This window comes from Coloeus monedula (assembly GCF_965178545.1).
Source record: "Coloeus monedula genome assembly, chromosome: 39".
Classification (NCBI taxonomy): domain Eukaryota; kingdom Metazoa; phylum Chordata; class Aves; order Passeriformes; family Corvidae; genus Coloeus; species Coloeus monedula.
Genome location: NC_138819.1, coordinates 991,163 through 1,003,648, shown reverse-complemented (window position 1 = coordinate 1,003,648; position 12,486 = coordinate 991,163). Strand labels below are relative to the sequence as shown.

The window sequence follows — 12,486 nt, the reverse complement described above, 5'->3', positions numbered from 1 at the left end:
TCCCATCAGCTCACCCCGGCTGCTCAGGTGAGCCCGGGGCGGCCCCCCCCGCCCGGCCCCTCTTCCTCCATCCCCGCGGCCCCAATTAAGGGCTCAGGGATGGGATTTTGGGGGGGGGGGGGGGGGGGGGGTCCGGGCTAATCCGGGGGCGGGGGCGGGGTATAAGAGCAGGGGGGCGCGGGCGGCCGGGGCAGTGGCGCTGGTGGCACCTGGGCACGATGGCGGCGGGCGCTTGGGACGGGGCGGTTTTCGCCGCTCGCCGGCGCCACGACGACGACGACACCACGCGCGACAGCATCTTCACCTACACCAACAGCAACAACACGCGCGGTGAGCGGGACGGGACACCGGGGACACCGCGGGGACACCGCGGGGACACCGCGGGGACGCCGGGGGGACGCGGGGCTGGGGCAGTTTTGGGGCGCTTTGGAGGGAGTTCGGGGCTCGGCGATGGAACGACGGCGGCGATGGCGAGGAGCGCGGCGGAGGGGATCGGGGAGGTGGGGGGACACGGGGGGGACAGAAAGGGGCGTGAAGGGACATGAGGGGCCCCAGAAAGGTGTGAAGGGACATGAGGGGACACGAAGGGACACGAGGGGACACGGGAGGGTTGTTTTGGGGCAGTTTTGGGGTCGACGATGGACGTACGCCAAGCGGTGTTGATGGCAGTGGCGATGTGGGAGGACACGGGGGGACGCGAGGGACACAGAGGGACACGGGGGGATGTCAAGGGATCGAAGGAGACGTGAGGGGAGGGGGTTTGGGGGAGTTTCGGGCACTTTTGGAGGAGTTTTGGGGTCGATAATTGAGCTTTGCCAATGGTAGTGACACAGGCGGTGAAGATATTGGGGATGTGGGGGACAGCAGGGGACACAGAGGGACATGAAAGGACCTGAGGGGACGTGGGGGGCCTTGGGGGGACTTGGGGGGACGTGAGGGGACTTGGGGGGAGGGGGTTTGGGGAGTTTCGGGGAGTTTTGGGGTCAACGATCGACCCACGGCAGCCTATGCTGACGGTGTCGGTGAGGACGTGGGGGGACAAGGGGGACACAGAGGGACACCAGGGTCACAGAGAGGCATGAAGGGACATGAGGGGACACGAGGGGACATCAGAGGACGTGGGGGGAGCATTTTGGAGGCGTTTTGGGGTCAACGATCAACGTACGGCAATGGTGAAGACCTGGGGGGACGGGGGGGGGACCTGAGGGGACACGAAGGGACACGAGGGGACATGAAAGGACCTGAGGGGACACAGAGGGGCATGAAGGGACACGAGGGGACACGGGGGAAGCATTTAGGGGAGAGTTTTGGGGAGTTTTGGGGAGTTTAGGGGGAGTTTTGGGGTCAACAATCAACCTACGCCAAACGTGGTGAGGACGTGGGGGACAGAGGGGACACGAGGAGATGTCAGGGGACAGGAGGGGACATGGGGGGACAGGAGGGGACACAGGGGGAGCGTTTTGGGGGAGTTTCGGGAGAGTTTTGGGGTCAACAGCCCACCCACAGCAGCCTATATTGATGATAGCGGTGAGGACACGGGGGGACAAGGGGGACGTGGGGGGACATGGGGAACACGGAGGGACACTGGGGGAGCGTTTTGAGGGAGTTTCGGGGGAGTTTTGGGGCAGTTTCGGGGTCAGCGATCGACGTACATCAATGGCCGGGAGGCGTGCGGGGAAGGCGGGGGGACACGAGGGGACACAGAGGGGTCTTTAGGGGCACTTTGGGGGAGTTTTGGGGTCAAAACCCCAACCTCCACCAGCAGCAAAACCACCCGCGGTGAGGAGCGGAGGGAGGCGGGGGCGGCAGGAGGGGACGGGGGGGACGCTGCCAGCGCCGCTGACCCCGCGGTGTCCCCCAGGTCCCTTCGAGGGCCCCAACTACCACATCGCGCCGCGCTGGGTCTACAACCTGACGTCGCTGTGGATGATCTTCGTGGTGGTGGCCTCGGTGTTCACCAACGGGCTGGTGCTGGTGGCCACGGCCAAGTTCAAGAAGCTGCGGCACCCCCTGAACTGGATCCTGGTCAACCTGGCCGTGGCCGACCTGGGCGAGACGGTCATCGCCAGCACCATCAGCGTGGTCAACCAGATCTTCGGCTACTTCATCCTCGGACACCCCATGTGCATCATCGAGGGTTACACCGTCAGCGCCTGCGGTCAGTCGGGGGCTGGGGGGACGGGGGGGGTGTGGGGCTGGGGTGTGTGGTCAGTGCTTGTGGTCAGTTTGGGGGTGTGGGGCTGGGGTGTGTGGTCAGTGCTTGTGGTCAGTTTGGGGGTGTGGGGCTGGGGTGTGTGGTCAGTGCTTGTGGTCAGTTTGGGGGTGTGGGGCTGGGGTGTGTGGTCAGTGCTTGTGGTCAGTTTGGGGGTGTGGGGCTGGGGTGTGTGGTGAGTGCTTGTGGTCAGTTTGGGGGTGTAGGGTGGGGTGTGTGGTCAGTGCTTGTGGTCAGTTTGGGGGTGTGGGCTGGGGTGTGTGGTCAGTGCTTGTGGTCAGTTTGGGGGTGTGGGGCTGGGGTGTGTGGTCAGTGCTTGTGGTCAGTTTGGGGGTGTGGGGTGGGGTGTGTGGTCAGTGCTTGTGGTCAGTTTGGGGGGGAAATGGGGCTGGGGTGTGGGGCTGGGATGTGGGGCTGGATGTGGGACTGGGATGTGGGGCTGGAATATGGGGCTGGGATGTGGGACAGGGATATAGGGCAGGGATATAGGGCTGGGATATAGGGCAGGGATGTGGGGCTGGGATGTGGGGCAGGGATGTGGGGCTGGGATATAGGGCTGGGATATAGGGCAGGGATGTGGGGCTGGGATGTGGGGCAGGGATGTGGGGCTGGGATGTGGGGCTGGGATGTGGGGCTGGGATGTGGGGCAGGGATGTGGGGCTGGGATGTGGGGCTGGGATGTGGGGCTGGGATGTGGGGCTGGGATGTGGGTGCTCAGAGTTGTGGGTCAGAGATGTGGGTCAGGGATGCAGGGTCAGTACCTGCAGTGACGGAGGAGGTCGGGCTGTGGGGCAGAGCTGTGGGGCAGAGCTGGGAACAGCCTCAGGGGGTGCTGAAGGATACGGGGCAGGGCTGGGGGGCAGCCAAGGGGGGGTCCCGGGGGGGTTATAGGGGGCTATGGGGGGAGTACCTGCAGTTTATAGGGGGAGATGTGGGTCCGGGGGCCATAGGGCCGTTTGTCATGGGGCTGGGGGCTCCGGGGCAGTGCTCTGTGGGGCTGGCGGCTATGGGGCAGCCCCATAAGTACCCCCCACCCCCTCTGCGGCCATCGCTGCGGTCCCCGGCCGATCTCCCCGCGGCGGGGACTGGGCGGGAGGGGCTCGGTGCCTTTGGGGGGGGGGCTTTACGGGGCTGGGGGCTGCGGGGCCGCTCTCCGTGGGTCTGGGCGCTATGGGGCAGCCCCATAAGCGCCCCAAACGGCCCTTCAGGCATCACGGCGCTGTGGTCGCTGGCCATCATCTCCTGGGAGCGCTGGTTCGTGGTGTGCAAACCCTTCGGGAACATCAAGTTCGACGGGAAGCTGGCGGTGGCCGGGATCCTCTTCTCGTGGATCTGGTCCTGCGCCTGGACCGCGCCCCCCGTCTTCGGCTGGAGCAGGTGGGGAGGGGCTCAGGGCTCCGGGGAGGGGTCCCGGGCTGTCCCCGAGGTGACGCGAGTGTCCCCAGGGGGGTGTTTGGGGGTCTGGGCGGGGGTCCTGGACTGCTGTCCCCCCCATCTTCGGCTGGAGCAGGTGGGGAGGGGCTCGGGGCTCCGGGGAGGGGTCCCGGGCTGTCCCCGAGGTGACGCGAGTGTCCCCAGGGGGTGTTTGAGGGGTGTTTGGGGGGTGTTTGAGGATCTGGGCCGGGGTCCTGGACCGGTTCCCCCCCCCCCATCTTCAGGGGAGGGGCTCCCAGGGAGGGTCTGGGGGTCCCCGGGTGCCGGGGGGTCCCCGCGGGGGCCGTGGAGGTGACACGCGTGTCCCCAACGCCGCTCCCTCCCCGGGCGTTGGCCCTCCGAGAGGGGCTGGGGGTGGCCCGGGGATCCCCAGAGCTGTTGGACCCCAGGGGTCTCCCCGAGGGTCCCTTTTGTCACCTCTGACCCCCCCCCCCCCACTCCCCCCCGGGTGTCACCCCCTCCCCAAGGAGCGCGACCCGGAGGAGTTTTAGGGGTGACCCCGAGGTCCCCGTGGCTGTCGCGGGGTCCCGCGGGCTCGGCGCCTTCCGGAGGAGTTTGGGGAGGGGGGGTCGGGGTCTCTTTTGTCACGTGTGACCTCCCCCCCCCCCGGTGCCGCCCCCTCCCCAGGTATTGGCCCCACGGGCTGAAGACCTCGTGCGGCCCCGACGTGTTCAGCGGCAGCACGGACCCGGGCGTGCAGTCCTACATGGTGGCTCTCATGGTCAGCTGCTGCTTCTTCCCGCTCGCCGTCATCATCTTCTGCTACCTGCAAGTGTGGATGGCCATCCGCGCGGTGAGGAGACCCCCGCCCCGCGACCCTCCCTCCCCCCCCCCAAAAAAAAAAAAAACCCGAACGGAAACGGAACAAAACAAAAAAATCCCGAGGAAAAAATATAAAGAAACAACCAAGAAAAAAACAAAAATCGCGACCCGAAAAAAGGCCCAAAAAAGGCCAAAAATCCTGACAAAAAAACCAAGAAAAAACAAAAATCCCGACCCGAAAGAAGCCCCAAAAAAGGCCAAAGATCCCGACCCAAAAAAAGCCCCGAAAAGGCCCAAAAATCCCGACCAAAAAAAATAAAACAACCAAGAAAAAACAAAAATCCTGACCCGAAAAAAGCCTCAAAAAAGCCCAAAAATCCCGACCAAAAAAAACAACCAAGAAAAACCAAAAATCCTCACTCCCCCCCTCCCGCTTAGAGCCCCCCAGACCCTCCCAGGACACCCCAGAACTCCCCAATTCCCCCTCCCCACACCCCCAGACCCCTCTCAGACCCACATCTCCCCCTATAAACCCCAGATACTCCCCCCATAACCCCCCATAACCCCCCATAACCCCCTATAACCCCCCCATAACACCCCCCCAGGACCCCCGTGACCCCCCCAATTTGTGCCCCCGCAGGTGGCAGCGCAGCAGAAGGAGTCACCCCTCACCCCCCCTCCCCCTTTAACCCCCCTTAGACCCTCCATAGCCCCCTTTAACCCCCTATAACCCCCCCAGACCCTCCCAGAGCCCCCCGGAACCCCCCAAGACCCCCTCCCCACATCCCCAGACCCCTCCCGGACCCACATCTCCCCCTATAAACCCCAGATATTCCCCCCATAACCCCCTATAACCCCCCTTAGACCCCAGATACTGCCCCCATAATCCCCCATAACCCCCCCAGGACCCCCGTGACCCCCCCAATTTGTGCCCCCGCAGGTGGCAGCACAGCAGAAGGAGTCACCCCTCACCCCCCTCCCCCTTTAACCCCCTTTAACCCCCTTTAACCCCCTTTAAACCCCCCATAGCCCCCCATAACCCCCCATAACCCCCTATAACCCCCCCATAACACCCCCCCAGGACCCCCGTGACCCCCCCAATTTGTACCCCCGCAGGTGGCAGCGCAGCAGAAGGAGTCACCCCTCACCCCCCTCCCCCTTTAACCCCCTTTAACCCCCTTTAAACCCCCCATAACCCCCCATAACCCCCTATAACCCCTCCATAACCCCCCAGGACCCCCGTGACCCCCCCAATTTGTACCCTCGCAGGTGGCAGCGCAGCAGAAGGAGTCGGAGTCGACGCAGAAGGCGGAGAAGGAGGTGTCGCGCATGGTGGTGGTGATGATCCTGGCCTACTGCTTCTGCTGGGGGCCCTACACCTTCTTCGCCTGCTTCGCCGCCGCCAACCCCGGCTACGCCTTCCACCCGCTCACGGCCGCGCTGCCCGCCTTCTTCGCCAAGAGCGCCACCATCTACAACCCCATCATCTACGTCTTCATGAACCGGCAGGTGAGGCGCGCCCGGGCACGCACCTGGGCACAGCTGGGCACAGCTGGGGACACAGCTGGGGACAGCTGGGGACACACCTAGGGACACACCTAGGGACAGCTGGGGACAGCTGGGGACACCTGGGCACACACCTAGGGACACACCTAGGGACAGCTGGGGACACACCTGGGCACAGCTGGGGACACACCTGGGCACGCAGCTGGGCACAGCTGGGGACACACCTAGGGACAGCTGGGGACAGCTGGGGACACACCTAGGGACAGCTGGGCACACCTGGGGACAGCTGGGGACACACCTAGGGACAGCTGGGGACACCTGGGGACAGCTGGGGACACACCTAGGGACACACCTAGGGACAGCTGGGGACACACCTGGGCACAGCTGGGGACACACCTGGGCACGCAGCTGGGCACGCATCTGGGCATGCACCTGGGGACTGTTGGGCACACACCTGGACACACAACTGGGCATGCAGCTGGGGACAGCTGGGGACACCTGGGCACGCACCTGGGCACACACCTGGGACACACCTGGGGACAGCTGGGCACACACCTAGGGACAGCTGGGGACAGCTGGGGACACCTGGGCACACACCTGGGACACACCTGGGGACAGCTGGGCACACATCTGGGCACACACCTGGGCATGCACCTGGGCATACAGCTGGGGACACTGGGACACACCTGGGCACACACCTGGGGACACTGGGACACACCTGGGCACACACCTGAGCGTGCACCTGGGGACAGCTGGGGACAGCTGGGGACACCTGGGGACACCTGGGCACACACCTGGGCATGCACCTGGGCATGCAGCTGGGGACACCTGGGTGCACCTGGGTGTGCCTGGGGCACACCTGGGGACACCTGGGCACACCTGAGCACACCTGGCCATACCTGGGCACACCTGAGCACACACCTGGGCACACCTGGGGACAGCCAGGATGGAACCAGGACCGGGGGCTTTGGGGTGGAGCAGGCACAGGGGACAGGGAGCTGGCACAGGTGACGCGCAGGAAGGGCACGGAGCAGGGACAGGTGCCAGTGCCAGGTCCCGAGCACAGGTGACACCCACCAGGTGCCACCAGCGCCACCCCGGTGCCACACACAAACCACGCGCGTTGTCACCTGCACGGGAGCCCCGATTTCGGGGCCCCGGCTGACCTGATGTCCCCTGTCCCTGTGTCCCCTGTGTCCCCCATACCCCCCATGTCCCCCCCGTGCCCCCCATGTCCCCCCCATGCCCCCCGTGCCCCCCGTGCCCCCCATGTCCCCCCCATGCCCCCCCTGCCCCCCATGTCCCCCCTGCCCCCCATGTCCCCCATGTCCCCCATGTCCCCCATGTCCCCCCCATGTCCCCCATGTCCCCCATGTCCCCCCCGTGCCCCCCCGTGCCCCCCGTGCCCCCCGTGCCCCCCATGTCCCCCCCATGCCCCCCGTGCCCCCCGTGCCCCCCCATGTCCCCCCCGTGCCCCCCCGTGCCCCCCCTGCCCCCCATGTCCCCCCTGCCCCCCATGTCCCCCATGTCCCCCATGTCCCCCATGTCCCCCATGTCCCCCCCATGTCCCCCATGTCCCCCATGTCCCCCCTGCCCCCCATGTCCCCCATGTCCCCCCCATGTCCCCCCATGTCCCCCCCGTGCCCCCCCCTGTCCCCCATGTCCCCCATGTCCCCCATACCCCCCAAACCCCCTCTGTCCCCCATGTCCCCCCTGCCCCCTATGCCCCCCATGTCCCCCATGTCCCCCCCGTGCCCCTCCTGCCCCCCATGTCCCCCATACCCCCCATACCCCCCAAACCCCCTCTGCCCCCCCTGCCCCCTATGCCCCCCATGTCCCCCCCATGTCCCCCCTGCCCCCCGTGTCCCCCCCATGTCCCCCCATGTCCCCCCCGTGTCCCCGCAGTTCCGGAACTGCATCCTGCAGCTCTTCGGGAAGAAGGTGGACGACGGCTCCGAGGTCTCCACCTCGCGCACCGAGGTCTCCTCCGTGTCCAACTCCTCCGTGTCACCCGCGTAGGGACCCCCGCCGCCCCCCCCCCAATAAAGCTTTGTACCTCCCGGACCCGCGTCGTGCCCGCTGGCCCCTCCCGCCGCTGGCCCCGTGGCTCGGGGGGTCCCCAGTGTCCCCTCTCGGGGGGGTTCCCGATGTCCCCATGGCACTGGGGGTCCCCAGTGTCCCCTCTCGGGGGGGTTCCCGATGTCCCCATGGCACTGGGGGTCCCGCTGTTCCCTCTCGGGGGGGTCCCCAGTGTCCCCTCTTGGGGGTCCCCAATGGCTCCAGGAGTCCCCAGTGTCCCCTCTTGGGGGTCCCCAATGTCCCCATGGCTCTGGGGGTTCCCAGTGTCCCCTCTTGGGGGTCCCCAATGTCCCCATGGCTCTGGGGGTCCCCAATGTCCCCACCTCGGGAGGTTCCCAATGTCCCCATGGCTCTGGGGGTCCCCGATGTCCCCTCTTGGGGATCTCCAATGTCCCATCGCCTTTGGGGGTCCCCAGTGTCCCCTCTCGGGGAGTCCCCATTGTCCCATCGCCTTTGGGGGTCACACCACCCCTCCCCCGGGTCCCCAACCTTCCCATCAGCCTTTGGGGCGGTGTCACCTCTTCATGGGGGTTCCCCTCTGGGAAGTGGTCACCCCCCCCATCCCCCCCCGTGTCCCCCCAAATCCCCCCGGACCCCGGGGAGCGACAGCGGGCGCTGGTCCCGCCCCCTCAGGCTCTCAGCCAATGCGAAGCGCTCCCGCTGCGCGCCGCTCTGCTATTGGTTAATAGAGACGTCAATCTTCGCCTGAGCCAAGCTGCCAATCAGGAGCAGGGGGTGGGGCGAAAAGGCGTGGCCTGAATGGAGGTGATGTCATAGCACCTGGCCACGCCTCCCGTGCGCTCTGATTGGTGGAAAAGGGCGGGAGGGGCGCGCGCCGTGCTGTGATTGGCGGGGAAGGGCGGGAAAGGGGCGGGGCCAGCGGGAAAGGCACGTGGAGGGGGGGACAGGGACGGGGATGGGACAGGGACGGGACAGGAATGGGACAGGGACAGGGATGGGGATAGGGATGGGGATGGGGATGGGACAGGGACGGGGATGGGGATGGGACAGGGACAGGGATGGGGATAGGGATGGGGATGGGGATGGGACAGGGACGGGACAGGAATGGGACAGGGACAGGGATGGGGATGGGGATGGGACAGGGACAGGGACAGGGATGGGGATGGGGATGGGACAGGGACAGGGGATGGGGATGGGACAGGGATGGGATGGGACAGGGACGGGAACAGGGACGGGACAGGGATGGGGATGGGACAGGGACGGGACAGGAATGGGACAGGGACAGGGATGGGGATGGGGACAGGGACAGGGATGGGGATGGGGATGGGACAGGGATGGGACAAGAATGGGACAGGGACAGGGATGGGGATGGGGATGGGGATGGGGATGGGGATGGGACAGGGACAGGGACAGGGACGGGACAGGAACAGGGATGGGGATGGGGATGGGACAGGGACGGGACAGGAATGGGACAGGGACAGGGATGGGGATGGGGATGGACAGGGACGGGACAGGGACGGGACAGGGACAGGGATGGGGATGGGGATGGGGATGGGGATGGGACAGGGACAGGGACGGGGATGGGGAATGGGACAGGGACGGGGATGGGGATGGGACAGGGACAGGGACAGGACAGGGACGGGACAGGGACAGGGACGGGGACGGGACAGGAATGGGACAGGGACAGGGATGGGGATGGGGATGGGGATAGGGACAGGGATGGACAGGGGATGGGATGGGGACAGGGACAGGGATGGGGATGGGACAGGAATGGGACAGGGACAGGGACAGGGACAGGGACAGGGACAGGGATGGGGATGGGATGGGACAGGGACGGGACAGGAATGGGACAGGGACAGGGACGGGGATGGGGATGGGACAGGGATGGGGATGGGGATGGGAAGGGACGGGGATAGGGACGGGGATGAGGACAGGGATGGGACAGGGACAGGACAGGGATGGGGATGGGGATGGGGATGGGACAAGGATGGGATTGGGACGGACACGGCACAGGGACAGGGATGGGACAGGGACAGGGATGGGACAGGCACAGAGATGGGGACAGGGGGGTTTCTCCTGCCGGAGGTGACACTGTCCCCATGTCCCCGGTGTCCCATGTCCCCGGTGTCCCCACGCCCTCTGTCCCTTGTGTCCCGCATTCCTGGTCCGTCCCCATGTCCCAGTGTCCCCTCTGTCCCATGTCCGTCCCGTGTGTCCCCCGTGTCACTGTGTCCCCCCCAGGGGGGCCTGGCCCTCCAGGGACAGGGGACACCGAGGGGACACGGGGGAGGGAAGTGGGGGGGGGGCACGGAGGGACAGTGGGGGGGACACGGGGGAGGGGACACACAGGGGTGACACGGGGGGGTGGCACGGAGGGGTGATGGGGGAGGGGACACTCAGGAGGTGACACAGGGGAGGTGACAAACGCCGGTGGTCCCCGCCAGCGACATCGGAGGCGGGGGGGGGGGTTCCACCCCGTGGGCGTGTCCTCCCGCCTCGGCCCCACCCCCACCCAGGCCCCGCCCCCAGAGGCCCCGCCCCTCCTCCGCAGGCCCCGCCCCCGGCCCGCAGCGCCTCCGGCAGCGCCGCAGCGCCGGGACCGATGGGCCGGGACCGGTACCGGGGGCTCCGGGGGGGCTCCGGGGGCTCCGAGGGGGGCCCGGGCTCGGGGGGGCTCGGGGGGGCTCGGAGGGAGCGGGGGAGGGGCGGGGGAGGGGGCAGCGCGCGGGGCTGCGGGAGGGGGGAGGGGGAGGATGCGGGGGGAGGGGGAAGGGGGGGACTCGAGGGGGGGTTTGGAGGTGGGGGGGGCGCGTGCGTGGGGAGGGGGGGAAGGGGGAGGGGGCACCTGTGCAGGTGTGACCCCGAGGGGGGAAGGGCGGAGGGCCAGGGGTGGCCAGGGGTGACGGGGACTGGGGTGCACCGGTGTTCTGGGGGCACACGCGTGCCCAGGTGTGCCAGGGATGCCCAGGTGTGAGCAGGTGTGCCCAGGTGTGAGCAGGTGTGCCAGGGATGTCCAGGTGTGTCAGGCATGCCCAGGTGTGAGCAGGTGTGCCAGGGATGTCCAGGTGTGCCAGGCATGCCCAGGTGTGAGCAGGTGTGCCAGGGATGTCCAGGTGTGCCAGGGATGTCCAGGTGTACCCAGGTGTGCCAGGGATGCCCAGGTGTGAGCAGGTGTGCCAGGGATGCCCAGGTGTGTCAGGCATGCCCAGGTGTGAGCAGGTGTGCCAGGGATGTCCAGGTGTGTCAGGCATGCCCAGGTGTGAGCAGGTGTGCCAGGGATGTCCAGGTGTGCCCAGGTGTGCCCAGGTGTGTCAGGGACGCCCAGATGTGTCAGGGATGTCCAGGTGTGCCCAGGTGTGACAGGGATGTCCAGGTGTGATAGGGATGTCCAGGTGTGCCCAGGTGTGACAGGGACAGGTGTGAGCAGGGCCTGGGAGTTACTGGGCGAACCGCGGGTGCTGGGAGTTACTGGGGACACTGGACGAACTGGAAGTTACTGGGGCTCTGGGAGTTACTGAGATTAACTGGGATTCCCTGGGGACACTGGGAGTTACTGGCGTTCGGTGGAGGAGCTGTGAATTACTGGTGGAACTGGGGCAGCTGGGAGTTACTGGGGGAACTGCTGGAATTGGGTTTTGCTGGGGGCACTGGGAGTTACTGGGGGCACTGGGATTCGCTGGGAGTCACTGGGGGCACTGGAGGAACTGGGGCTTACTGGGGGCATTGGGGGTCCCTGGGAGTTCCTGGGCTTTACTGGGAATCACTGGGGTCACTGGGGTTATTGGGGGTTACTGGGAGCACTGGGAGTCACTGGGAGCACTGGAACTTACTGGGAACACTGGGATGGACTGGGATTTACTGGGGTCGCTAGGACTTACTGGGGTTCACTGGGCAGACTGGGAGTTACTGGGAGTTACTGGGAGCACTGGGAGCCCACGTGTGCCCAGCTGTGCCGCGCTGGGGGCGGGGCGTTCCCGATATGGGCGGGGTTTAAAGCGCGGGGCGTGGTTTTCTCTGTTTTGGTGGGCGTGGTTTTACCCATATATGGAGATGGACGCCCCGCCCCCGCCCCGAGGCCCCGCCCCCCGTTTGGCGCAGTCCGCGCGCGCCGCCGCAGGGCCGGGGGCGGGGCCTCCGCGCTGGCCACGCCCCTCGAGAGCGCTGATTGGCTGAGATTGCGGGATAGACAGGAGGGGCGGGGCTTGGGCGGAGCGAGACGAGACTGGGGGACTGAGGGGACTGGGGGAACTGGGGGGACTGGGTGGAGCTGGGGGAACTGGGGGGGGCTGGGGGAACTGGGGGAACTGGGGAAATTGGGGGACTGAGGGGACTGAGGGGAACTGGGGGGACTGGGGGGACTGGGGAAACTGGGGGGACTGGGGGGAACTGGGGGGACTGGAGGGAACTGGGGGGACTGGAGGGACTGGGGGGACTGGGAGTTACTGGAGGAACTAGGGGGGACTGGGGGGACTGGAAGCTGCTGGAGGAACTGGGGGGACCGGGAGTTACTGGGGGAACTGGGGGGCTGGGGG

The 12,486-nt window shown here is 66.8% G+C and overlaps 1 protein-coding gene across 1 annotated transcript; it reads left to right on the top strand.

Moving 5' to 3' along the window:
- Window positions 1-218: 218 nt before the first annotated feature.
- LOC309584410 (red-sensitive opsin) lies at window positions 219-7,933 on the top strand (the record flags this gene model as incomplete). The annotated part of the gene is made up of 6 exons (XM_082300412.1): window positions 219-330; window positions 1,862-2,158; window positions 3,421-3,589; window positions 4,274-4,439; window positions 5,678-5,917; window positions 7,820-7,933. The coding sequence occupies 6 exons, from the start codon at window positions 219-221 to the stop codon at window positions 7,931-7,933; spliced, it is 1,098 nt and encodes a 365-aa protein (XP_082156538.1).
- Between the last annotated feature and the right edge of the window lie 4,553 nt (window positions 7,934-12,486).